A 27,957-nucleotide genomic window follows, 5' to 3' on the forward strand; every position below is an offset into this window, starting at 1 on the left:
GAAGCCCTAGCAACCAATCACAGAGGGGAACCCTGGCCAGCCCCACCTGACCTCATTGAGCCAATCAGAGGCCTCCCAGCATAAGCCTTGGCACCCGATCACAGAAAGGAACACTGGCCAGCCCCCCTGTATAATAAGGAGGGCTGCCATGATGAGAAATCTCGTCCCTTGCTTGTGAATGCTCACTGAGAGACATGCTCCAGTGCTGGTGGCCTAGCAAGGGGGCTCTACACAGTTATAAACCTAAAGCTGTTCAGTGATTAACCCCTTCACTACTATCACTACACTATTGTTAAATCGTTAATTAGCTTGATGTCATTGTGTGACCGTCAGAGTGTGTGCTGCAGGGCTGCAGGCCAGCTTCTGCCTGCTGGCCAGCTATTAGCCTTAGCTAGCTACAGTATAGGTTAGGTTAGGGATTAGGGGATAGGATTACTGTGTTATTGTGAACTTAGTACAGTCAGTGCTAGTAGTTGTTAGAGTAGTAGTACTACTGTGTTAGCTTACTAAAGAACTGCTGTGCTGCCTGTGAGCAGTGCCAGTGTGACAGTTAGTGTGCACTAGTGCCTTCTCTGCTGTCTGACTGTTAGTTGGCACCTGACACTTGGCACGTGACACTTGGCACGTGTCACGTGACACTTGGCATGTGCCACGTGGCCCTTGGCACATGCCAAGTGCCACGGGACACGTCAGGCATGCTTCTGGCACACATTACCCCTGCTCCTGCTGCCTGTGCAGCTCCCACCGCCAGGGTGCCACAGGCCACTGATACCACTTATATTTAACCCAAAACACAATTGCTGCATCATTTTTTAGGAGGTGTCTGGGCTGAAGACTGCCATGTCCCAGTTGTGCGGTTGGACTTCGGACACAATGTGGGCTGCACGGCCGCTGTCTGGAGCCTAGTCCTGATGTTAATTGACAGCCATTTTTTTTTTTGGGTGGAGGGGCGGGATTTTAAGTCCCCACATCATCAATTGTGTTCCTCTTTAAAAAATAATGATGCTACATGCCTCATTTACCCTAAAAACCCTTTTTAAAGCAATTTAAAGGGCACTTCCGGTTTTTCTATCCGGATATCCGAATCAGCCCGGATAATGCGTTCGGATATCCGCATGTACGTGGATATCTGAACGTTCGGATCCGGATCAATTCGGATTTCGAAAAGGGGTATCCGAGCACCCCTGTCCACTGTCCTCCTTAACATACCCTGCAAATGTGGTGTTTCTAGCATGTACGGGGACTTTGCTATTAGCCGCTAAATTTGGGGCCAAATTTTTGACAAAAACTTTACTACATTAAGGCGGGAATGGGCGACGTTCGCCGGGAACTGTCCACCGCCAGGTACCCAACCAGGGAATAGCTACACCACACCCCTGAAATAGTAGGGTGTTGGGGGATAAGCGAAGACCTCCACTGGTATTAGTGGACCTAATTTATACATGAGGACTCCGCAGAGGCGTCTTACATACTGTGTGACTCCTCCTCTCCAAACATTCTTTTTAATACAAACAAGTTATTCACTTGTATATACTTACCTATAGGGCTTGTCTGTACAATAATGTTAGGAGCACCTGATCTGCTGCATGCTTGTTCAGGGGCTATAGATAAATGCATTAGAGGCAGAGGATCAGCAGGATAGCCAGGCATTGAGGATTTTTGGATGCATAAGTTACAGACCATCTGTCAGTCTTTCTATAATTGTTCTGACTACCTCAGTCTTCTGATCCTTGTTTTAGAGTGAACATCAGGTGAAAATAAACTGATGAGATAAACAATTGTATTTATCCTCTTACTCCTAAAAATGATAGATAGATATCCCATGGTTTATTTTATAATTAAACATGTACTAACTAGAGTGAATGTTTTGTTGCCTTTGCTCAGTGGCAGCCTAATAAGTGGCCCAGAATAGGAAGAAGGTCAATAGTTCATGTATATTATCTCCCTGCCCTCCGAAGTTGTATTCTGCCAGGAAAACTTTTATGGCTGTAATTTGCTTATCAGTGATGTTTACTATAATTACTTGACAGGCAGCCTATTTGGCCAATCAAAGTTCGGGGATCACGTCCATTAAAGCCACTGGACCCGCCAGGGTGGGTCAGTAGAGTGGCTGTTACTTAGGAGCGCGAGTAAGTTACCAGCGCACGCTAACTGTACTACCGCGGCATATCCTGCGCTGAGCTTGTACTCCTCTCATTAAGCAGAAATGTGGGCCCCCCGGAGCGGAAATTTGAGGCTTGGGGCTGGTACAACCAAAATAATTTACTACATTCTACTATTTGTCGCTACAGGGCCTCTGTAAAGTTTTTTTCTTTGCTCTAAAAGATTAGTCACATCATGATAACCTTTATGGACAAAACATTTCTTTATTACAATTTATGGAAATCCTAAAACAATATAATTTACAATTTGGTATCACTTTTCAGGTGAGACTGAAAGGGTTACACCTCATTGTTTACTGTATGGGGAGAGCTGCCTTGGCAGAGCTCCTGCAGTCTATTCACAGCTGCTGATAAGAATGTATTAGAGACTTTGATCTGGCTAAGCAGCCACAGGAACACAGAGCAGTGGATTTCTTCAGCAACTATATGAGGAATAAAAATTTAGGTAGTTAATAAATGGCATTAGTCTAATTCAATACTTTCTGAATTGACTAATGGTTAGTATTCAGCACAGTACACTGCTAAAATAAAACAAAGAGTTTTGCCTTGACATGCTGCTGTAAGCCGTTACTAGTAGGCCTCTACTAAGCCTCGGTGAGATTGCAGAGTTGGATGGAAATTGGTCACCAGTACTGATGGGTGAAATAAGATCCAAATGAGCTGCTTAGTCCCATCCAGGAGGCCAGAGATGGGATCAGCAAATCACAAGTTCCAGCAGATGATCCTGTTAATAAGCCGTTACGATAATTTTTCGTTGATTTAATGGCCTCATCCTGCCCCTTCTTGGTGTAGCTCATCAGCAGGGACAAGCTTTTCAGTTCCACAGGATTCCAAGTCCAAAGTTTCTGCTCAGAATACGACATTTACCAGATGAAATACAATAGTCAGAACTTGCTGGGAATTGTGTCAGGTTTGAGTATTTTGCATTGGAGACTTTGTTGCCGGCTTTCTGAGCTTATTGCGTTCCTGAGTTGATTTAGCTGTAAAATACATGAAGAAAATCAAACAATTAAAATAAAATAATGTATATATCATCCTGAGTGAGGTAACTGGTTAATAATGCACTATGGTGGCAAATATCAGTCAGCTACATTTAAACGATGACTGAACTGAGAGGGATATGGAGGCTGCCATATTTATTTCCTTTAAAGCAATACCAGTTGCCTGGCTGTCCTGCTGATCCTCTGCCTCTGATACTTTTAGCCACAGCCCCTGAACAAGCATTAAGAGAGTGAATGGACTATTGTGATCTGTATGCAAATGAAGAAGTCAAACAGCAACCACCAATGCAGTCCCTCCTCTCCTGAAGTGTAAACAAAGCAAACTATTTTATCTGGACAAGCAAACACTGCTGATAGAGTAAGAAAGCTACAAATGTTAAATGATCATTATTTCATTTTGTAGGAAGCTGAATGAACAAGTATTTATGTCACACTAAATTGGCTGCTGTTCAAAATTCAGAGTTAAAATTCAACCAGCAATAAGCTATCTGGATTCTAATCTTTCTCATTTTCTTATACACTGTCCAAGGGGCTTCTTTTTCCACACTTACTACTCATTGTTTGCTTCTTCTGTACTTCACCCTTCACATTTCATCTTTATACTTTTTTTTTTTTTTTTTTTTTTAATAATTGCAAACCATGATGTGTCACCCAGCCCAACGTTTAGGGCCCGTTTCCCCTGCCCGGATGTGGTCATATTGCATTGCGCACCTCTAGCTGCGGGAGACTTCCGGTTGTCTTCTGGAAGTCCGGATGCAGCTGTCTGATTGCACAAAGGGGAATTGGATGCGTGCTGCGGATATCTGCCGCATGCCATCCATAATTCTCCCAGGTCGCATTACATCGCGAATGGAAATTTGCATGCAATGGAAACTATTGTAATCCATTGACATGCATTGGCTTCATGTTTGATGTGAGGCAAATTTGCGGCTAGTGGAAACAGGCCCTTAGAGAGTTGTAATGAAGCCTGCTCCTGGTTGGTTGGGCATTTCAGCTGGTTCAAACTGAGCGTTTGCAGAAAAAAGAAAATTCAACCCCTTAAACTGAAAATATAAATTGAGACTGCAGGGAGGTTCTATATACTATTGCTACTACACATACAATTCATCATCTTCTACGTTTATTTTCAGTTCAGGTTTGCTTTAATGTAAGAGCAAATAGATCAGCATAGACCAGTAACAAATATTCAGCACTACAAATGAAAGTTTAAAGTAAACCCATAGGGAAAAAAACTGCCCCTGATACTTAAGCATAGGGGCCCTGTAGTTACCTTGCGGGTGAGAAGCCTCTGAATCCTAATGAGGATTCCTCCGTCCTCCGCAGCCACCTCGTTTCGGCATTGCCCCCCGCAGTGACACAAACCAAAATATTAACAACCAGGGATGCTCATCAGGGAATAATCACGAGTAGCTTTAATTGCCACAGCTAAACAGGTAGATTGGACGGGGTTAATTACCCATAACGCCGCTCTCCTTTAAGCCGGAAGGAGGAAGTGCTCCATAGCGAGGCTTGGAACGCGTCCAATAGACCCTTGCGAGCTTGTTGAAACAATGAGCGGCGAGCGGCATTATGGGTAATTAACCCCGCTGCTAGAGGTGGGCGAACAGTTTGGCTGTGTTAGCCGAACTGTTCGGGCTGCCCAATCTGTCATTTATCTATGCCTCTTACTACTTCCAGGTCGCAATGACCCGGAGTAGTATGTCTGCGCTGCCCGGCGGAGCGCGTCCTAGCGACGCGCTCCCGTTGCCGGGCACTTTCTGCGCATGTGCGTGACGTCACTCATGACGTCACGCATATGCGCAGAAAGTGCCAGGCAACGGGAGCGTGTCGCTAGGACGCGCTCCGCCGGGCAGCGCAGACGTACTACTCCGGGTCATTGCAACCCGGAAGTAGTAAGAGGCATAGATAAATGACAGATTGGGCAGCCCGAACAGTTCGGCTAACACAGCCAAACTGTTCGCCCATCTCTACCCGCTGCATCTACCCGCTCAGCTTGGGCAATTAAAGCTAATTTGAATCACGAGTAACCACCGTGGTTACTTGTGATTATTCTGTGATGAGCATCCCTGTTTACAACTGGCGTTGCACTCCGGCGCAGTAGCAGCTTCCTACTCGAGCTCCGGCGACAATAGCTGAGCACAACTGGGTCTTCCCTACTACACAGGCGGTTTGCACCTGCACAGCAGCATAGCTTAGGAGCTCTGGTAGGCTGGGGAGCAGGACAGTCTGATCATGGTTACAATTAAAGCACCTATAGAGGTGATTATTACCAGCATAGCACCAATAAAGAACTAATAAAGTAGTTAATGGAGGACCCCTAGTGGGCCCCTCTGGTCCAGGGGCCCTGGTGCTTTCTCTGCACCCCCTATTGCCACTGCACCTGCATAGTAGAGCGGACCAGATCGGGCTCGGCCATTTCCACCAAAGCCCATTGCTGCTACTGCGGCTACGCACTGCTGACAAGGCTTGTAGGTGGCTTTTTAGGGGTGCCACCAGCACTGGATCCCCTCTTCTTTTAGGGTCCAGAGGCTTCCCCCTCCTGAGGTAAGTACCTCCTAGGGGCACCTTTCTTCAGCTACAAGTCTACATCAAAGATCACTTACTTGTGTGTGCTTAAAGAGGTCTATTGCATGTGTACCACAATCAATTCCGAGTATAGCTCTGCTGTACTTGGCGAAATAAAACTGATTCTGATTCTGATTCTAATTCTGATTAAAGTAACTGAAAATGAATCTTTAATCAATAATGAAATATAGCTTTGTACTGATTTTGCTTGTTTTGCAAACTTCAATCTTATATTGTGTCTTGTTCACATATACAAACAATGAGCCAGAGATAGCCGTCCTTAAAGGACACCTGAAGCAAGTGAAATATGGAGGCTGACCTATTTATTTCCTATTAAACAATGCAGATTGCCTTGCAGTCCTGCTGATCCTCTGCCTCCAATAATTTTGGCCCAGCCCCTGAACAAGCATGCAGCAGATCAGATGCTTCTGGCATTGTCACATCTGACAAGACTATCTGCATGTTTGTTTCTAGTGTGATTCTGACACCACTGCAGCCAAACAGATCAGCAGGACTGCCAGGCAACTGGTATTGTTTAACAGGGAATTAATATGGCAGCATCCATATTCTTCTCACTTCAGTTTTCCTTTAACCTCCTTGCCGGTTATCCCGAGCTCAGCTCGGGGTAACCTGCGTAGGAGGATTTCTCAGGCCCCGGTGGGCCGATTTGCATAATTTTTTTTCCTGCATAGTACGATCGCCGCCGCTCGCCGCCGATTCGCCGCGCCGAGTCGCGCCCCCCCCCCCCAGCCCCAGACCCCTGCACAGCCTGGCCAATCAGTGCCAGGCAGCGCTGAGGGGCGGATCGGGATTCCCTGTGACGTCCCGACGTTGATGACGTCGGTGACGTCATCCCGCCCGGTCGCCATGGCGACCGGGGAAGCCCTGCAGGAAATCCCGTTCTCAACGGGATTTCCTGCATACTCTGATCGCCGAAGGCGATCGGAGTGGGTGGGGGGATGCCGCCGCTCAGCGGCTGTCATGTAGCGAGCCCTAGGCTGCCTCCTTGCCGGATTTTTTAGACCGGCAAGGAGGTTAAAGGGATACTGTAGGGGGGGTCAGGGGAAAATGAGTTGAACTCACCCGGTGCTTCTACTGGTTCCCCTGCAGACAGCCTGTGCCCGCGCAGCCACTCACCGATGCTCCGCCCCCCACAGACATCCTGTGCCTGCGCAGCCACTCACCGATGCTCCGGCCCCGCCTCCCCCCTGCAGACATCCTGTGCCCGCACAGCCAATCACTGATGCTCCGGCCCCGCCTCCGGTTCACTTCTGGAATTTCAGACTTTAAAGTCTGAAAACCACTGCGCCTGCGTTGCCGTGTCCTCGCTCCCGCTGATGTCACCAGGAGCGTATTACGCAGGCACAGACCAACTGGGCCTGTGCTGTATGCTCCTGGTGACATCAGCAGGAGCGAGGACACGGCAACGCAGGCGCAGTGGTTTTCTGACTTTAAAGTCAGAAATTCCAGAAGTGAACCGGAGGCGGGGTCGGAGCATTGGGGAGTGGCTGTGCCAACACAGGATGTCTGCGAGGGACCATTAGAAGCCCTGGGTAAGTTCAGCTCATTTTCCTCCGACCCCCCTACAGTATTCCTTTAAGGACCAGACCCTTTTTCTCCATTCAGACTACTGCAGCTTTCACGGTTTATTGCTCGGTCATACAACCTACCACCTAAATTAATTTTACCTCCTTTTCTTGTCACTAATAAAGCTTTCTTTTGGTGCTATTTGATTGCTGCTGTGATTTTTAGTTTTTATTATATTCATCAAAAAATACATGAATTTTGTTAAAAAAAATGATTTTTTTTAACTTTCTGTGCTGACATTTTTCAAATAAAGTAAAATTTCTATATACATTTTTGTCCAAATTTATTCTGCTACATGTCTTTGATAAAAAAAAAATCCATTCAGTGTATATTTATTGGATTGGGTAAAAGTTATAGTGTTTACAAACTATGGTGCCAAAAGTTAATTTTACCATTTTTAAGCATCTCAGACTTTTCTGAGCACCTGTCAGGTTTCATGAGGTGCTAGAATTCCAGGATAGTACAAATACCCCCCCCCCCCCCAAATGACCACATTTTGGAAAGAAGACATCCCAAAATGGGGAGGGTGCAGCTGCATTGGGGGAGAAGATGGCTATACGGTTGGAGGAGATTTTAAACTAGGATCTGGGGGAGGCGGGAGGATAAAGTCTTAATATGTAGATGTAACGATCGGTGAAGCACAGAGAGGTCTGATTACCGGTGATCTGCAGTATCACGGGGAATACAGATGTATACCAGATTATACGTGATCTGCAGTATCACCGATAATCCGATATACTAGCTAACCTCTGTTCACCTGAGTAGAGTGTAGTGTTAGGTGTAACAGTAACACTTACTAGGCCAAGACTCAGTGCAGCAAGGAGTACTGCACAGATTCCTTCCGCAGACCTGAGCTCTCCAAGACGGGAGGAGTCAGACTGACAGTAGGAAGGCTGATCTGAAAGTGACACTCAGGAGGAGGTGTCACTGACAGGACGGGGAACCGCCTCCAACAGTGAGGTCGGTTCTCGAGGTCGGACAAGCCAAGTCATACACACACGGACAGATAAGGTACAGTATCGTAAAGCAAAAGGCGGAGTCAAGGTACAGGCAGGGTTCGGCAACAGGATATCAGAAGTATCGAGGTACAAGATCAGGAGGCAGAAACAGAGTCTAAGGACGAGCCGGTGTTTGGCAACAGAGTATCAGAATTATTGAGGTACAGGATCAAAGTTTCAAGAGGATAGTCAGGCAGGCAAATAGGTCATAACAGATAATCACAATCAAACTAGTACTTTAGCTATCAAAAGAATCTAGCTAAGTGTAGGATTACAGCTCCAGCTGGTCCCGGCACACTTGCGGATCTGACTACGGATCTGGGTGCTTCCACGTATGTGATCGCAACGCCAGACAAGGAGCAAGTGAACAACCAGTGGTATATATACACAATGCACTCCTAGCACCTCCCTAAGTGCTGGACCAATGAGGAGTGGAGTCAGAGTCAGCTGACCAGCCTGGTCAGCTGACTCAGTTTTGACTAACATAAATTCTGCCTGAGTGCGCGCACGCGCGTCACTCTAAATCTAGAGGGACTACGAGTCCCAGCCACATCACAGTGCGGCAAGCCCTCTGGTGCTCCATGCGCGGGGTTGGCCGCACCGCTAGCCGTACGAGCGGCGGCCTCCCCGCGCTGGGATCCAGAGGAGATCGGGCCACGTTCCTCCGCATTCCATTTTGCGTTTAGTGGGAGCAGCCGCCTCGCGCTGATCAGAGGCGGCTTCTCCTCCGCGCCTCCTTACAGTAGACAAGATGAGGTAAAAAGACAGTGGGAGCCTAACATTATGGGGGGTGGAGAGGGGGGTGGGGACAGTGTAAAGATTAAGGAGGTTGGTAAAACTTCAAGTAGCCCATTTCATGTAAACAAAATTGGTAAATGTGGTGGTAAAAATATAAAGTGCATGGTAACCAATGCTCGGAGCCTTGCAAATAAAATAGACGAACTAGAGTTCATTCTGAATGACAAAGGCTATGACATTGTGGGAATAACCGAGACATGGATGGATGAAAGCCATGACTGGATAGCCAATTTAGAGGGATACAATGTGTTTAGGAGGGATAGAACAGGGAAAAAGGTGGAGGGGTTTGTCTCTTTGTTAAGAATTCTTTTACAGCTGTCCTCAACGATGAGATGGAGGAAGACTGCGAAGATGTGGAGTCCGTTTGGGTAAATATTCATGGTGGAAATAAAAGTTGCCAATTGCTTATTGGGGTATGCTACAGGCCACCTCTTATTAATGAAGCTGCAGAACTGCGATTACTACAGCAGATTGAAAAAGCTGCAAGTAAAAATGAGGTCATAATTATGGGCGACTTCAACTTTCCAGACATTGACTGGAGTATTGAGGCTACCCATTCTGGTAAAAGCAGCAGATTTCTGGCAGCACTACAGGACAATTACTTGACTCAAATGGTAACGGAACCAACTAGGGGGAATGCGTTACTGGATCTGATCATTTCTAATAGACCAGATAATGTGTCAAATGTGCAGGTTTAAGAACATTTGGGAAATAGTGATCACAACATGATAATGTAAGGATCCGCTCAGCTGGCTGCACAGGCAGACAGCTGTTTGACCATTCCTTGTGTCTGAGGGATGCAGGTCTCTGGATAAGAGACCTGGCTTTGTCTTGCAAGTTCCAGACCTGCTCTGCTGCTGAGGGATTTGAATACATTGGTTATGCAAATCATCTAGCTGCTGGCAGTATAAAGGTTGGTATCACCCACAATCCTTTGCTGGTCATTCCTTCAGGGTTTGTTGAAACACTCCTAGGGCTTGATTCACAAAGCGGTGCTAACCTACTTAGCACGTCTAAAGTCTTTAGACATGCTAACCAGGGTGCTAAGTAGGTTAGCACCGGATTTCTCAATCAGATCGCGCGCTAACTTTGCGCGCGTAAGTCCCATAGGCTTTAATGGGCACTTTGCGCGGAGCGCCCTGCGCTCTGTGCAGTGTGCGCGTAAAGTTTTACGCACGTAAAGTTTTACGCGCATAAAGTTTTATGCGCGAAAAGCTCGTTTAGACGTGCTAAGGGGGTTTTCACAGGCGTGCTAACAGTTAGCACCGCTTTGTGAATCAAGCCCCTAGAGTGTCAGCCATGCTATTTCTTGTTAAAGTTATCTTAGAGTAAATCTTGGAACTGTACTAGGCAGTTTCCTAGTGCAGTTAGATTGCGTATCTGTTTTGTCTGTCTGTTGCGATTGTCCTGTCCCAGCGGTGGTCGACAGGAAAACGTTCTGTTTGTCTGGGTGCTAACCGGAGCAGCGGTTGCTACCGGTAGCCCCTTCTGATCTGTCTTGCTTGGATCGCACTAGCCTTGCGCTAGTGCTGTGGATCCTTCTGTTCTGTTTTCCTGGATCGCACTAGCCTCTAGCGGTAGTGCTGTGGATCCTTCTGTTCTGTTTTCTTGGAGTATAGCCTGGAGCAGCGGTTGCTACCAGCTATCTCATCTGCCTGTCTTGCTTGGATCGCACTAGCCCCTAGTGGTAGCGGCTGTGGATCCTTCCTAGCTTATTCCTGTTTTCCGTTTGTCTGTCTTGTCTGATACGAACGCTTGCTGTAGGCTCGGTGAGGTAACCGTTAAGCAATCGCTCGCGTTCTCTGTTTCGTGTTTGTTTGTCGGTGGTTAGTTAGGCGTGCTTGTCTCTGTTGTGCTTAACACGCGGAGACCGCGCTGTAAACGTGTTCACTGTTGCGAATGAGTGCGGTGTTCGAGTTTAGTTAGCGTTTGTTATTTTCGTTACTTCTCATTTTCGTTTGCTGTGCTTTTGCTCCTCTCGTGTTCTGTTCTGATCTGTCTTGTGTCACTTCTGGCGATCGCCCTTCTCGCGATCGCGTTCCTACTTTTGTTTCTGCTGATGTGTGTTCACCGTCGCAGGGTCGCGACTAGATTGGTGAACACACATTCATCCTGTACCTGTGCTCTTTCTCTTTAAGGGCTGTTCAGCCCCGCATTGTCTTGATCTGTACAATCCCCATCTGGCATCTGTGGCTGTGCAGCGATTGTACTCGTCTGCACTCCACAGCGCCATCTGCCGATGGGAATTGCCCTGTACTGGTGCTTGCACCAAAGCTGGGTTCCCCTCTTCATACGCTTGTGGAGGATTTCCGCCGTGTCAGCGCACGCCTTGTGCGCTGAACACGGAGATATCCCACAATCGTTACAGATAACGTTTGATCTGGTGACTGACAGGCCGCGGGGCAGCGGGACCACTAAAACTATAAATTTTAGAAAAGCAAAGTTCAATCAAATCAGGCAGGCACTAAGTTTGGTGAACTGGGATAATGTACTACAAGGGGAGGACACTGAAGGGAAATGGCAAGCTTTTAAACTTATACTCAATCAATATTGTAGTATGTATATCCCATATGGAAACAAAATGTCTAGGAATAAAAAAAGGCCTCTATGGATGAATAGAAAGGTTAGGGATAAAATGAAGAGGAAAAAGAATGCCTATAAGGTCCTAAAACAGGAGGGGACCGAGGCTGCACTAAGCAATTATAAGGAGTGCAATAAAAAATGTAAAAAAGAAATTAGGCTGGCAAAGATCGAAGCTGAAAATCAAATCGCTAGGGATATCAAATCTAATCCAAAAAAGTTTTACAAGTACATCAACTCTAAAAAAAGAAAGGTTGACTGTATAGGACTCCTAAAGGATGAGGGTGGGAACTCAATGGTGGATGACCAAGGTAAGGCAGAGTTATTAAATGCTTTCTTTGCTTCTGTCTTCACAAAGGAAACAGCACTGTTGCAAATTACAGAGGCAGAAGAGTCTCAATCTTCTAACTGTAATATTAAATACTTAACGCAGGAAGAAGTAAAGGCAAGACTAAATAAATTAAAAATAGACAAGGCACCTGGCCCGGATGGCATGCATCCTCTGGTCCTAAGGGAATTAAGTTCAGTTATAGCTAAACCCCTTTATCTTATCTTTTGTGACTCTCTTGCAACTGGCAGAGTCCCAGTGGATTGGCGTACAGCCCATGTTTTCCCATTTAAAGAGACTCTGTAACAACAAAAACCTCCCCTGGGAGGTACTCACCTCGGGGAGGGGAAGCCTCCGGATCCTAATGAGGCTTCCCACGCCGTCCTCTGTCCCACGGGGGTCTCGCTGCAGCCCTCCGAACAGCCGGCGACAGAGCCGACTGTAGCTTCAATATTTACCTTTGCTGGCTCCAGCGGGGGCGCTGTGGCGGCTTTCGGCACGGAAATAGACGGAAATACCCGATCTCCGTCGGGTCCGCTCTACTGCGCAGGCGCCGGAAACTTGCGCCTGCGCAGTAGAGCAGACCCGACGGCGATCGGGTATTTCCGCCTACTTCGGAGCCGACAGCCGTCAGAGCGCCTGCGCAGGAGCCAGGAAGGTAAATATTACGTCACCGCTGCACGGAGGGCTGCAGCAAGACCCCTGACGGATGGAGGACGGCGTGGGAAGCCTCATTAGGATCCGGAGGCTTCCCCCACCCGAGGTGAGTACCCCCCAGGGGACGTTTTGTCGTTACAGTTCCTCTTTAAGAAGGGCAAAAAATCTGATCCAGGAAATTATAGACCTGTAAGCTTAACATCAGTTGTATGCAAACTATTTGAGGGGTTACTAAGAGATACTATACATGACTTCATAGTAGAAAATAATCTTATTTCTCAGCATCAACATGGGTTTACTAAAGACAGGTCCTGTTTGACTAACATGCTCAGCTTTTATGAGGTAGTGAATGCTAATATGGATATTGGGAATGCTGTAGATGTGATATACTTGGACTTTGCAAAGGCCTTCGACACTGTTCCCCACAAAAGTCTGGTGCAAAAGTTGAGGATGCAAGGACTGGGGAAGAGTTTGTGTGCATGGATAGGGAACTGGCTAATGGACAGAAAACAAAGAGTTGTGGTCAATGGATCGTACTCAAAATGGGAGACTGTTAGCAGTGGGGTACCACAGGGGTCTGTTCTGGGTCAAGTGCTCTTCAATTTATTTATTAATGACCTAGTAGATGCAGTAGTGAGCAATGTTGCTATTTTTGCAGATGATACAAAATTGTGCAGAATCATCAACTCTCAGGAAGATAGTGTCATATTGCAACAGGATCTGGATAGGATGGCTATATGGGCACATACATGGCAGATGAAATTCAACGTTGACAAATGTAAAGTCATGCATTTTGGACGTACTAATGGTCTAGCACCATACAAAATAAATGGGATACAGTTGGGAACATCAAACTTGGAGAAGGACTTGGTACTCCTCCACAACAAGTTAAATAATCGCACTCAATGCCAAGCCGCTGCAGCTAAAGCTAAAAAAATTTTGGCATGCATTAAAAGGGAAATAAAAACTCGAGATGCTAGCATAATATTGCCCCTGTTTAACTCTCTAGTAAGGCCACATCTGGAATATGGAATTCAGTTCTGGGCACCACATTACAGGAATGATATTGCAGCCTTAGAGCAGGTGCAGAGACGAGCAACAAAATTGATACGTGGGATGGAAGGTCTCGCTTACCAAGAAAGGTTAGATAAACTGGGTTTATTTAGTCTAGAGAAAAGACGCCTTAGAGGGGATCTAATTAACATGTATAAATACATCAGAGGGCAATATAATAGCTTGGCGGATGAGCTTTTTGTTCCTAGGCCTTCTCAAAGGACTAGAGGACATGATCTGCGCATGGAGGAAAAATGTTTTAGCCATTTATTTAGAAAAGGGTTCTTTACAGTAAGAGTGATTAAGATGTGGAATGCATTGCCACAGGAAGTAGTTATGGCAAACGCTTTACCTGCATTTAAAGGGGGCTTAGATGCTTTCCTTGCGTTGAAAGACATCCATGGCTACAATTACTAGGTAATGCCTAATGATGTTGATCCAGGGGTTTTGTCTGATTGCCATCTGGAGTCGGGAAGGAATTTTTCCCTTTTGAGGCTAATTGGACCATGCCTTGTAAGGGTTTTTCGCCTTCCTCTGGATCAACAGGGATATGTGAGGGAGCAGGCTGGTGTTGTACTTTATACTGGTTGAACTCGATGGACGTATGTCTTTTTTCAACCCAAGTAACTATGTAACAAAGTGTTCACTAAGAGGCATGGTGAGTTCATAGAAGATTTAATTTTTTTGTCACAAGTTAGAGGAAAATGACACTTTGTGACAAAAAAAAAATGTTTCCATTTCTGCTACCTTTTGACAAAAAAATGAAATCTTCCACGGACTCACCATGCCCCTCTCTGAATACTTTGGGATGTCTACTTTCCAAAATGGGGTCATTTGTGGGGTGTGTTTACTGTCCTGGCATTTTGGGGGTGCTAAATTGTAAGCACCCCTGTAAAGCCTAAAGGTGCTCATAGGATGTTGGGCCCCTTAGTGCACCTAGGCTGCAAAAAGGGGTCAGACATGTGGTATCGCTGTACTCAGGAGAAGTAGTATAATGTGTTTTGGGGTGTATTTTTACCCATACTCATGCTGGGTGGGAGAAATACCTCTGTAAATGAGATTTTTTTTATTTTTTTTTACACACAATTGTCCATTTACAGAGATATTTCACCCACCCAGCATGGGTATGTGTAAAAATACACCCCAAAACACATTATACTACTTTTCCTGAGTACGGCGGTACCACATGTGTGGCACTTTTTTGCAGCCTAAGTGCGCTAAGGGGCCCAACGTCCTATTCACAGGTCATTTTGAGGCATTTGGATTCTAGACTACTCATCACGGTTTAGGGCCCCTAAAATGCCAGGACAGTATAGGAACCCCACAAGTGACCCCATTTTAGAAAGAAGACACCCCAAAGTATTCCATTAGGAGTATGGTGAGTTCATAGAAGATTTTATTTTTTGTCACAAGTTAGCGGAAATTGATTTTTACTGTTTTTTTCCCACAAAGTGTCAATTTCCACTAACTTGTGACAAAAATTAAATCTTCTATGAACTCACCATACTCCTAACAGAATACCTTGGGGTGTCTTCTTTCTAAAATGTGGTCATTTGTGGGGTTCCTATACTGCCCTGGCATTTTAGGGGCCCTAAACCGTGAGGAGTAGTCTTGAAATCAAATGTCTCAAAATGACCTGTGAATAGGACGTTGGGCCCCTTAGCGCACCTAGGCTGCAAAAAAGTGTCACACATGTGGTACCGCCGTACTCAGGAGAAGTAGTATAATGTGTTTTGGGGTGTATTTTTACACATACCCATGCTGGGTGGGAGAAATAGCACTGTAAATGGACAATTGTGTGTAAAAAAATAAAAAAATTGTCCATTTACAGAGATATTTCTCCCACCCAGCATGGGTATGTGTAAAAATACACCCCAAAACACATTATACTACTTCTCCTGAGTACGGCGGTACCACATGTGTGACACTTTTTTGCAGCCTAGGTGCGCTAAGGGGCCCAACGTCCTATTCGCAGGTCATTTTGAGGCATTTGGTTTCTAGACTACTCACGGTTTAGGGCCCCTAAAATGCCAGGGCAGTATAGGAACCCCACAAGTGACCCCATTCTAGAAAGAAGACACCCCAAGGTATTCCGTTAGGAGTATGGTGAGTTCATAGAAGATTTTATTTTTTGTCACAAGTTAGCGGAAATTGATTTTTTTCACAAAATGTCATTTTCCACTAACTTGTGACAAAAAATAAATCTTCTATGAACTCATCATACACCTAACGGAATACCTTGCGGTGTCTTCTTTCTAAAATGGGGTCACTTGGTGGGGTTCCTATACTGCCCTAGGATTTTAGGGGCCCAAAACCGTGAGGAGCAGTCTGGAAACCAAATGCCTCAAAATGACTGTCCAGGGGTATAAGCCCCTTAGTGCACCTAGGCTGCAAAAAAGTGTCACACATGTGGTATTGCTGTACTCAGGAGAAGTAGTATAATGTGTTTTGGGGTGTATTTTTACACATACTCATGCTGGGTGGGAGAATTATCTCTGTAAACAACAATTTATTGATTTTTTTTTTTACACACAATTGTCCATTTACAGAGATATTTCACCCACCCAGCATGGGTATGTGTAAAAATACACCCCAAAACACATTATACTACTTTTCCTGAGTACGGCGGTACCACATGTGTGACACTTTTTTGCAGCCTAGGTGCGCTAAAGGGCCCAACGTCCTATTCACAGGTCATTTTGAGGCATTTGGTTTCTAGACTACTCCTCTCGGTTTAGGGCCCCTAAAATGCCAGGGCAGTATAGGAACCCCACAAGTGACCCCATTTTAGAAAGAAGACACCCCAAGGTATTCCGTTAGGAGTATGGTGAGTTCATAGAAGATTTTATTTTTTGTCACAAGTTAGTGGAAAATGACACTTTGTGAAAAAAACAAATAAAAATCAATTTCCGCTAACTTTTGACAAAAAATAAAATCTTCTATGAACTCATCATACACCTAACAGAATACCTTGGGGTGTCTTCTTTCTAAAATGGGGTCACTTGTGGGGTTCCAAAACGGTCCTGGCATTTTAGGGGCCCAAAACCGTGAGGAGTAGTCTGGTGTAATGATCGGTGTCAGCAACCAGAGAGAGAATCTGATCCTTGGAGATCCGCAGTATCCCTAAGAATACAGATATACCCGATTATTGAGGATCTGCGGAATCGTCAATAATCAGATATGTCTAACCTCTAGACAGGGGCGTAGCTAGAAATGACTGGGCCCCATAGCAAATTTTTTGTATGGGCCCCCCCGCGCCACCACCCCCACTTCAACAGAAAATAACCGTAAAATGGGCAGCATTTCACCATAAAATAATCATAAAGAGAGCAGCATTTCACCAGAAATTAATCGTAAAGTGGGCAGCATTTTTACCATAAATTAATCCACGGCTGTGGAGTCGGTACAAAAATCTTCCGGCTCCAACTCCTCAGTATATGAAACCACGACTCCAACTCCGACTCCAGGTACCCAAAATGGCTCCGACTCCTCAGTCTAATACTTAACAGGGCTGTGGATTTTGTACAGAAATCATCCGACTCCCGACTCCGACATTTATGAAATCCACGACTCCGGGTGCCCAAAATTGCCCCGACTCCGACTCCTCAGCCCTGAATTAATTGTAAAGAGAGCAGCATTTCACAATAAATTAATCGAAAAGAGAGCAACATTTCACCATAAAATATTTGTAAAGAGAGCTGCATTTTACCAGAAAATAAGCGTTATGCGGGCAGCATTTAACCAGAAATCGTAAAGTGGGCAGCATTTCCCCAGACAATCGCTATGTGGGGGGAGCATTCACCAGAAAATAATCGCTATGTGGGGGGAGCATTCACCAGAAAATATTCGCTATGTGGGGGGAGCATTCACCAGACAATATTCGCTATGTGGGGGGAGCATTCACCAGACAATATTCGCTATGTGGGGGGAGCATTCACCAGACAATAATCGCTATGGGGAGAGCATTCACCAGACAATAATCGCTATGTGGGGGGGAGCTTTCACCAGAAAATAATCGCAATGTGGGGGCATTCACCAGACAATAACCGCAATGTGGGGGAGCATTCACCAGACAATAATCGCTATGTGGGGGAGCATTCACCAGACAATAATCGCTATGTGGGGGAGCATTCACCAGACAATAATCGCTATGGGGGGGAGCATTCACCAGACAATCGCTTTGGGGGGGAGCATTCACCAGACAATCGCTTTGGGGGGGGAGCATTCACCAGACAATAATCGCAATGTGGGGGCATTCTCCAGACAATAATCGCAATGTGGGGGCATTCTCCAGACAATAATCGCAATGTGGGGGCATTCTCCAGACAATAATCGCAATGTGGGGGCATTCTCCAGACAATAATCGCAATGTGGGGGCATTCTCCAGACAATAATCGCAATGTGGGGGCATTCTCCAGACAATAATCGCAATGTGGGGGCATTCACCAGACAATAATCGCTATGTGGGGGAGCAGTCACTAGACAATAATCGCTATGTGGGGGAGCAGTCACCAGACAATAATCGCTATGTGGGGAGCAGTCACCAGACAATAATCGCTATGTGGGGAGCAGTCACCAGACAATAATCGCTATGTGGGGAGCAGTCACCAGACAATAATCGCTATGTGGGGAGCAGTCGCCAGACAATAATCGCAATGTGGGGGCATCCACCAGACAATAATCGCTAGGGGGGGAGCAGTCACCAGACAATAATCGCTATGTGGGGGAGCAGTCACCAGACAATAATCGCTATGTGGGGAGCAGTCACCAGACAATAATCGCTATGTGGGGAGCAGTCACCAGACAATTATCGCTATGTGGGGAGCAGTCACCAGACAATTATCGCTATGTGGGGAGCAGTCGCCAGACAATAATCGGAATGTGGGGGCATCCACCAGACAATAATCGCTAGGGGGGGAGCATTCACCAGACAATAATCGCTATGTGGGGGAGCAGTCACCAGACAATAATCGCTATGTGGGGAGCAGTCACCAGACAATAATCGCAATGTGGGGAGCAGTCACCAGACAATAATCGCAATGTGGGGTGCAGTCACCAGACAATAATCGCAATGTGGGGTGCAGTCACCAGACAATAATCGCAATGTGGGGTGCAGTCACCAGACAATAATCGCTATGTGGGGTGCAGTCACCAGACAATAATCGCTATGTGGGGAGCAGTCACCAGACAATAATCGCAATGTGGGGGCATCCACCAGACAATAATCGCTAGGGGGGGAGCAGTCACCAGACAATAATCGCTATGTGGGGGAGCATTTACCTATGCTGCCTGCAGCTTGCGTGGTGTCAGGACGGGTAACAGGTCGCCAGAGGATCCGGAATCCGCTCAGGAGTGTGAGCGGCGATGCAGGAGGAAGAGTGAGTGCTGCCCAAGGTGGAAGGTGCCCGCAGTGATCAGCAGGATGGCGTGTAAGTGAGGCTGGACGGCGGAGCTCTCAGGAGTGCGTCCTCTCACGGCGCCATCTTGGCCACGCCCCAGGACGGGTAACAGGTCGGGTCGGTGCTCCGCTCTCCTCGTGTGCGTCACTGCTCGAGTGCCTCCAGGGCAGCTCCGCCTCCTCCTCTCCGGCTGAGATGAGGCTAGGCAGCCAGTGCGGGCACCAGCACTGTGACTGCAGCCAGTCCGCTGACGCTCCCTCCTGGTCGCACGTCACTCCTCCGACTCCTTCTTCTTCCTCCCTGGCTGGCCGGAAGCCCGGAACTATAGAGTAAGTATCGGGCCCGGCCGCAAGGGAGGATCAATGCGCCGCTAAGTAGTCCCCCTCCTCACCAGCCACCTTATCAGAGGAGGGGGGCCGGGGGAGGGCCTGGGGGGCCCCGCTCTTCTAAAATGATGGGGGGGGGGCCCACCGGACCGGCAGTGGTAATAAAAAAAAAAGTCCTCTGAGAGGCACGGGCCCCCTGTGGCGTAGGGCTACCAAGGGCCCCATAGCAACGCTATGGTTGCTATACCTAATGCTACGCCCCTACCTCTAGACACCTGAGAGAGTGTAAGTATTTGGTGCAACAGTAACAACACTGAATGAAGACCACCAGAGGAGCTGGTGGCCTGAGACTCCTGAGGAATTCACCCCTGACTGTGGGTGCTATTCCTGTAGCCTGTGGACCCCTGAGCGAGGGACCGAGGCTGGGGTAGCAGGAAGCCCTGCTGCTAATATAAGGTCTTGCCCTGAACTGGGCTAACGTAATACAGTAGTAGCACAATCCTAGTCTTGGGTGTGAGGTCCGTATTCACAACACCCTGGAACTAGTCTGGAGCATCTATATCTATATATATAATAGAGTAAGTGCCTCAACCTTCGAGCAAGAAGAAGAAGTACTTTGCATGAGAAAATGTATGCGTGCTCAATCACCAAGTTTTAGGCTTCTTTTCCACGGACTGTTGAGCTGTGTGCTCAGCAAGCAGTTACCAGGCAGCAGCAAGCAGTTACCAGGCAGCAGCAAGCAGTTACCAGGCAGCAGCAAGCAGTTACCAGGCAGCAGCAAGCAGTTACCAGGCAGCAGCAAGCAGTTACCAGGCAGCAGCAAGCAGTTACCAGGCAGCAGCAAGCAGTTACCAGGCAGCAGCGAGCAGATACCAGGCAGCAACAAGCTGTTACCAGGCAGTAGTGAGCAGTTGTAAGAGTTTGAGAGGCATGTTACTGCCTATCAACTGTCCGTGGAAAAGAGGCCTACCCTAGCAAGTCTGGCTTTGCAAATCTGGCCTAATTGGCTATTCATGAGGCAATGCTCATGCAAATATGCATTTGCTTTTGCATGCCAAACTATGCAGGGTCAAAAAACCAATACTGCAAAGCAGTCGCCCTGCTACATGCCAGTGATGAGCGAAAATGCAAAAATTTGTTTCGATAAATTTTTACCGAATTTTCCCCTAATTTCGTTTTGACAGGCAAATTTTCCATCTAATTTTTTCACGTTAATTTTCGCCTAAGGCCAGTCATTTTCGCATTACTTGCGTATGATTGCGGACATTTTCCACATAAGGGCATTAGCGCCCGCATTCAGAGAAGTTCCTTGCGCATTATTGCGGGCATTTTTCCGTATAAATGTCCGCATAGATTGAATTTCTATGCGGATTATTGTGGACATTTTTCCGCATAAGGGCATAAGCATCCGCATACAATGAATTTTCGATGCTGGTCGAAAACGCAAATATTTCTGAAGATTTTCGTTAAAAAATTCGCCAAAAAACGAAAACGGGTTTTTCGAGGCGAAAATTCGCAAGCAACACTGCTACATGCTACATTAGCACTATCCAGGAGCGCCACGGGGAGGATTCCCAATGTCCCCCTTTTATACAACCGGGGGGACCACAGGGTCCCAGGCTCTCTCACTGCCTGGGAACCACAGCGACACCCCGAAGGGGGAGGTGCAGGCGACCCCCCCGCAAGCGTGGCCAGCGTCGGGGAGAGCCGTCCACACCCACCTCCCAATATTAAAAACAGGCACTTACCTTAACGTCCATTGCGTTCTGCTACATGCGCATTAACTTGGGAGCACCACATGAGAAAGGAGTGAAGCATGGGTCACCCCGAGCTTTAGAGCTCAGGGCTGGCTCACATACAGCACTCCAGAGGGGGGAGGGGGCAGGTGCAGACAACTCACTCCAGGGCTCACACCACCGGAGCAAGCCATCCACCACCTGCCTCCAAAGGATACAAACTGCAAAAAATGCTTTCCATGAGAAAATTAATGCGCATGTAGCAGAACGCAATGGATGTTAAGGTAAGTGCCTGTTTTTAATATTGGGAGGTGGGTGCAGACGGCTCTCCCTGGCGCTGGCCACGCTTGGGGGGGGTCGCCTGCGGCACCTAGCCTCCCCCTCCGGGGTGCCGCTGTGGTTCCCGCGGTCCCTCCGGTTGTATAAAAAGGGGGCATTGGGAATCCTCCCTGTGGCGCTCCTGGATAGTGCTAATGTAGCATGTAGCAGTGTTGCTTGCGAATTTTCGCCTAAGTCATTTTCGCATCGAAAATCCTGTTTTCGTTTTTTGGCGAATTTTCACGAAAATCTTCAGAAATATTTGTGTTTTCGACCAGCATCGAAAATTCATTGTATGCGGATGCTTATGCCCTTATGCGGAAAAATGTCCACAATAATCCGCATGGAAATATAGACTATGAATGTATTTTGTAGGTACTGATCTTTTGCAGGAACGGATCTTTTGCAGATAATGATCTTTTGAATGTGTACAGCAACTTTGTGTGCAGCATCTTGCAAAGATTTCTATCTAATGGGGAGTGCAGCTCAATAGAATAGACTGTGTAGGTGTGGCTCTGATACTACATGGAAGGGGGTAAAATTTCTGTCTGATGGGGAGTTCAGCTCCATAGAATAGACTGTGTAGGTGTGGCTCTCATACTACATGGAAGGGGGTAAGATCTCTGTCTGATGGGGAGTTCAGCTCCATAGAATAGACTGTGTAGGTATGGCTCTCATACTACATGGAAGGGGGTAAGATCTCTGTCTGATGGGGAGTGCAGCTCCATAGAATAGACTGTGTAGGTGTGGCTCTCATACTACATGGAAGGGGGTAAGATTTCTGTCTGATGGGGAGTGCAGCTCCATAGAATAGACTGTGTAGGTGTGGTTCTCATACTACATGGAAGGGGGTAAGATTTCTGTGTGATGGGGAGTGCAGCTCCATAGAATAGACTGTGTAGGTGTGGCTCTCATACTACATGGAAGGGGGTAAGATCTCTGTCTGATGGGGAGTGCAGCTCCATAGAATAGACTGTGTAGGTGTGGCTCTGATACTACATGGAAGGGGGTAAAATTGGTCTGTGATCTTTCATTTTTCCAAAGACTTTTATCTGATGTGTGTACCCACCTTTATTCTTCTTGCTTCAAGGTTGAGGCACGTACTCTATTAGATAGATAGAAGATGCGGCGTATGCTACGACGCGGGACGGCTAGTAACAAATAATACAATTCAATTAGTACTTTAAGCTATAAACATCATCTGGCTAATGCTACGTACACACATGCGACTACGATCGTTCGTTGTTAATGACGAACGATCTTTTAATTGACGAAAGAACGACCGGAGTAAAGTTAGTTCTAAAAAGTGTGTAACGATCACATCGTTAGAACGAACGTTACACCACGTAAAAGCACTCAATGCGCCTGCGCATAAAATTGTAAAGTTCCCTGGAGAAAAAGTGAAATGCGCATGTCCAGCCTGGTACAAACGATCGTTTCCAACGATGTACTACTTTTGCAAACGATCGTCGTTGGTTAAAATCCGCCGAGACAGAACTTTCTTTTGTAGCGATTTGGCTCGTTCGTCGTTAGACTTAATAGTTGGTGGTTCGTTTTTTGTAACGATCGTCGTTGGTAAAGATCGGGGAACGATCGTTACAAACGACTATAGTCGCATGTGTGTACGCACCTTAAGTGTGAATTCCTAGGTCCACCTAGTTCAAACACACTGATAGGATCTGACTATGGTCTGAGTGCCTTCACGCAAGTGTTAGCAATGGCAGACAACCAGCAACTGACAAGCAGCAGAATATATAGTTGCTGGACTCTGCCGCCCCGCCCGAGCCATTCAGCCAATCATGAGTCCTGCAGGAATCAGCTGATCTTCCTGATCAGCTGACACTTCCCCTGCTGGTATAAAGGTCCTGAGTTCAGGCCCGCGCGCGCGTAGCTCTTCATCTGCCTATGTGCACTAACAGACCCAGCCACACCAAGCACACGCCGCTGCATGCAAACCGCCGCGTTGGACGCGGAAACAGCCGCTTTGCTGTCAGGACATGCGGCGGCTTTTCCGCATTCCACCATACTACCAGACGCGTCTATGCGTGCAAACCGCCGCGTTGGACGCAGAGTCAGCCGCCCTGCTCTTGGCATATGCGCCGGCTTTTCCGCGTTTTCTCACATCTGGAAACCAAATGCCCCAAAATGACTGTTTAGGGGTATAAGCATCTGCAAATTTTGATGACAGGTGGTCTATGAGGGGCCGAATTTTGTAGAACCGGTCATTAGCAGGGTGGCCTCTTAGATGACAGGTTGTATTGGCACTGAAGTGCAGGAAGCGCAGGATGTTCTCAAATCCTGACCTGGATATGGCTGCAGAGAACATGGGCGGGTGTTTGGGTGCCCGCAGGGGGCAGTTTAGGGTCTGATCTGATGGGTAGCAGTGACAGGTGGTGACACGGGGTGACAGGGTGATTGATAGGTGATCAGGGGGTGATTAGAGGGGAGAATAGATGCAAGCAATGCACTGAGGAGGTGATCGGAAGGGGGTCTGAGGGGGATCTGAGGGTTTGGCCGAGTGATCAAGAGCCCACACGGGGCAAATTAGGGCCTGATCTGATGGGTAGGTGTGCTAGGGGGTGGCAGGTGGTGACATGAGGTGAATGATGGGTGATTGATGGATGATTAGAGGGGAGAAAAGATGTAAATAATGCACTGGAGAGGTGTTCAGACAGGGTCTGAGGGTGATCTGAGGTGTTCAGGCGGGGTCTGAGGGTGATCTGAGGGTATGGGCGGGTGTTTGGGTGCCCGCAGGGGGCAGTTTAGGGTCTGATATGATGGGTAGCAGTGACAGGTGGTGACAGGGGATGACGGGGTGTTTGATAGGTGATCAGGGCGTGATTAGAGGGGAGAATAGATTCAAGCAATGCACTGGCGAGGTGATCAGGGCTGCGGAGTGAGGGCATTCTGAGGGTGTGGGCTGGTGATTGGGTGCCCTAGGGGCAGATTAGGGTCTGATCTGATGGGTAGCAGTGACAGGTGGTGACTGGGGGTGATTGATGGGTGATTGATGGGTGACTAGAGGGGAGAACAGATGTAAACCATGCACTTCGGAGGTGAGCTGAGGGTGGATCTGCGGGCAATCTGATGGTGTGGGTGGGTGATCAGATGCCCGCAAGAGGCAGGTTAGGGTTTGATCTGATGGGTGGCAGTGACAGGTGGTGACAGGGGGGGATTGATGGGTGATTGACAGGTGATTGACAGGTGATCAGTTGGTAATTACAGGGGAGAATAGATGTATACAGTACACAGGGGTGGGGTCTGGGGTGGATCTGAGGGTATGTGGGGGGTGATCAGGAGCCCCCAGGGGGCAGTTTAGGACCTAACCTTGAAAATAGCGTTGACAGATAGTGACAGGAAGTGATTGATGGATTAATAGGGTGGTGATTGGGTTCAAACAGGGGTCTGGGAGGTGGGCGGGGGGGGGGGGGGTCTGAGGGGTGCTGTGGGTGATCAGAGGGCAGGGGGGGCAGGATTAGTGTGCTTGGGTGCATACTAGGGTGGCTGCAGACTGCCCTGGTGGTCCCTCAATCACTGGGACCACCAGGGCAGGAGGCAGCCTGTATAGTACGCTTTGTATACATTACAAAGCGTATTATACGCTTACTGTGCGGCGATCGAGGGGTTAACAACCCGCCAACGCTTAGGAACGGCTGGCGGGTTGACGACATGGGTGGGCGGAGCCTATTGCCGGCAGATGTGCGTGCATCCCAGCGCGCGATCCCCGGCCAGCTAGTGTCCCAGGACCTGACGCCAATTGGCGTTACGTGGTCCTGGGCGTGCCACTTTGCCGCCGCACTTTGGCATTGTGCAGTCGGCAAGTGGTTAAGTAATTGTTGATCATATGTAGAGTTTGGAATGTTCCTGTTAAGAAAGATAATTAGAAATGTGCTGAAACAAAATTAATAACCTGACCACAGATGTTTTCTTGGCATCCTTGTATACATAACCAGGCATGCTCAAATGTACCCAAATTCGATTCGATTACATTCGAATTCGGGTCCGGGGCAAATTCGGGTTCGAATTCGATCGCAAGCACCGAATTCGATTCAAATTCGAATTCGGTTCGGGTTTGTTCAGTAACAAAATTCGGGAAAAATTTGTGTTCGCAAATTCAATTTTTTTTTTAAGGGAAATCAGTGATCCTCTTCCAGGGATTTGTAGGATGTCAAAAGCATGCTCACATACATTGGCCAGGAATCAAACCCAGGTCAACTGCGTGGAGGGCAGCTATGCTCACCACTATACCACCAACACTACAGGCTGAAGCCGGCCTAGCTGGCCTGGGAAGGGTGAAAAGCTAGGTGGCCATGCAACCATACCTGCTAACCTAAAGCTTACTTGTGCCTTACAACACATTGGCTTATGACTTTACCAAATCCAATGCTCCAATATGGGAATGCTTCTCTGTTTGCTGTTTTTATTTTGTTTTTTTAAGTGTGGTGTCACAGTTCACTCATCTCTTCAACTACAAGAAAGGCCCAGGAGTAGTATTAGCAACCCTAATATCTATGTTACGGCAGGGCCCTTATTACACTTACTCTTACAGGTCTATGGAAACCGTTTTGCCCATGCGATAAAGTGAGGTGCAAAAATGAAATCATTCCTAGCAGAGGTTGGTTTCAATCCATTGACCTCTGGGTTATGGGCCCAGCACACTTCCACTGCACCACTCTGCTGCCACATAGGGAATGCTTTGTTGTAGGAAAAAGTGGCATTAAACTTCTTGGAGCAGACTTACTTCCTCCCTCCAAAAGACACACATACATCCCCATAAAATCATTTAGCAGCAACTACATACACAGTCTCTGTGGCACAATCAGTTAGCACATTTGGCTATTAACCGAAAGGTTGGTGGTTCAAGCCCACCCAGGGATGGCCTTGCCTTTTGTGTTCAACAGTTGTCCGAAGAGAACCCCAGATAGCCATGTAGATTCAAGGTATATCACAGTGGTACTTCAGCAGGCAGTGTTGGTGGTATAATGGTGAGCATATTTGCTTTCCAAGCAGTTGACCCGGGTTTTATTCCTGGCCATGGCCAATGTATGTGAGCTGGCTTTTGACATCTTACAAATCCCTGGAAGACAAGACAAGGGAGAAGGAGACTTCTAGTTTTTTTTTTTATCCGAATCGAACCCAAATTTGCAATCATTCGGACGAATTTGAGAGGCACGATTTGGGTAGATTTAAATTCGAATCATCAGAATTCAAATTCGGATTTGGTTTCTTATTCGGCAACCATGAAAATTGACTCGAATTTTCGGGTACATAACAAATTCGTGAATTTGGAGAGTAACCCTGTACATAACATTTGTAACTATTCTTTTACCTAAATTTCCCCCTCTAAAGCTTTAGCAAGAACTCTTTCGGAGTCGGCTGCAATCTCTTTCAAGATGTTATTCAGCATATAGTAAGTGGTGCCAAATGATATTCCTCCAGCAGCCAAGCTGCCAATGATTGGAACGGTGCTGAGGGCAAATTCCACCACCATCCCTGCTCCCACTACAGCTGATTGTAACAGTCTAATGATGAGCTCCCTATTTATTTCTGCGTTAAAGAACGGTGATTTAATTACAGATCTCAGTTCATTAATATCTTTGTTGTATCTCTTGGATAATTTTTCAAGGTTGGCCCAAGAAAGGCCAAAGTCATCCAGAATGAATATCACAGCCCCTACGATAATGGCAACATCACAAGCAAATGATAGGCCAGGCACTGGGATGACCGCTACACCAGCTGAAATTAGGGAAACCTGCCAAATCCGATTTTTTATCGCTTTCCTCTTCTTCTCTAGAATCTGGGCAGATATGGCAGGCATGCAACGTACAAACATATCCCTCTTGTGATCTGGAAGTTCTTCTTCCAGAGTCTCCATGAAACGAGGGAAGTCATACTTCTCAGGATAAAAGGAGGAGATCAGGAATATATGTTTTTGTTGTATCGCTTGGCACCTGACTTCCTTGAACATTTTTTCACTTGTCTCCTGCAGTAATCTCTCTTCATTATATGTGTTTGGTTTAGACTTTTTCCGAGCTTCCAGATCAGCGTCTATTTTGGACCGGACAAGGTAGCATCTCTTCTTTTTGGAACGAACAGCCTTTGCAAGAAAAAACTGATTTTCTGTGAATCGCTGACTACCAGGGCTGGGCCGAGGCATAGGCTGGAGAGGCTCCAGCCTCAGGGCGCAGTGTAGGAGGGGCACACAATTCATTCAGCTGTCATTCCTAATTGTGTATGAAGCAGAAAGAAATAAGAAAAGGGGATACATAGAAGTGACTGCAAGCCAGATAACTAGATATTAAGGTGTTGGGGAGGTTGTGGGCCCTGTGGCGCCTCTTAGTCTAATAGCAATCAGTGAGTGAAGGCTGGGGTGGGAGGGATGGAGGGGCGCACTTTGGTGTCTCAGCCTTGGGTGCTGGAGGACCTTGTCCCTCCTCTGCTGACTACCT

General features: G+C 47.1%; 2 protein-coding genes across 2 annotated transcripts in view; both read right to left on the reverse strand.

Annotated features, from left to right (window-relative positions):
- Positions 1–2,346: 2,346 nt before the first annotated feature.
- The window catches only part of LOC137523129 (interferon-inducible GTPase 5-like), a 57,605-nt gene continuing 31,994 nt past the window's right edge, over positions 2,347–27,957 (reverse strand). Inside the window, exon 3 of the mRNA XM_068243363.1 lies at positions 2,347–3,142. Coding sequence (XP_068099464.1) covers positions 3,047–3,142 — 96 coding nt within the window. The 3' untranslated portion in view covers positions 2,347–3,046. The remainder of the gene's footprint in view (positions 3,143–27,957) is intronic.
- On the reverse strand, positions 17,279–27,795 carry LOC137523128 (interferon-inducible GTPase 5-like). Its single transcript, XM_068243362.1, has 2 exons — positions 26,838–27,795; positions 17,279–17,340 (listed from the first exon to the last, which is right to left on the reverse strand). The coding sequence occupies exon 1, from the start codon at positions 27,717–27,719 to the stop codon at positions 26,838–26,840; it is 882 nt and encodes a 293-aa protein (XP_068099463.1). The 5' UTR covers positions 27,720–27,795; the 3' UTR covers positions 17,279–17,340.

Source organism: Hyperolius riggenbachi, chromosome 6 (assembly GCF_040937935.1).
Source record: "Hyperolius riggenbachi isolate aHypRig1 chromosome 6, aHypRig1.pri, whole genome shotgun sequence".
Classification (NCBI taxonomy): domain Eukaryota; kingdom Metazoa; phylum Chordata; class Amphibia; order Anura; family Hyperoliidae; genus Hyperolius; species Hyperolius riggenbachi.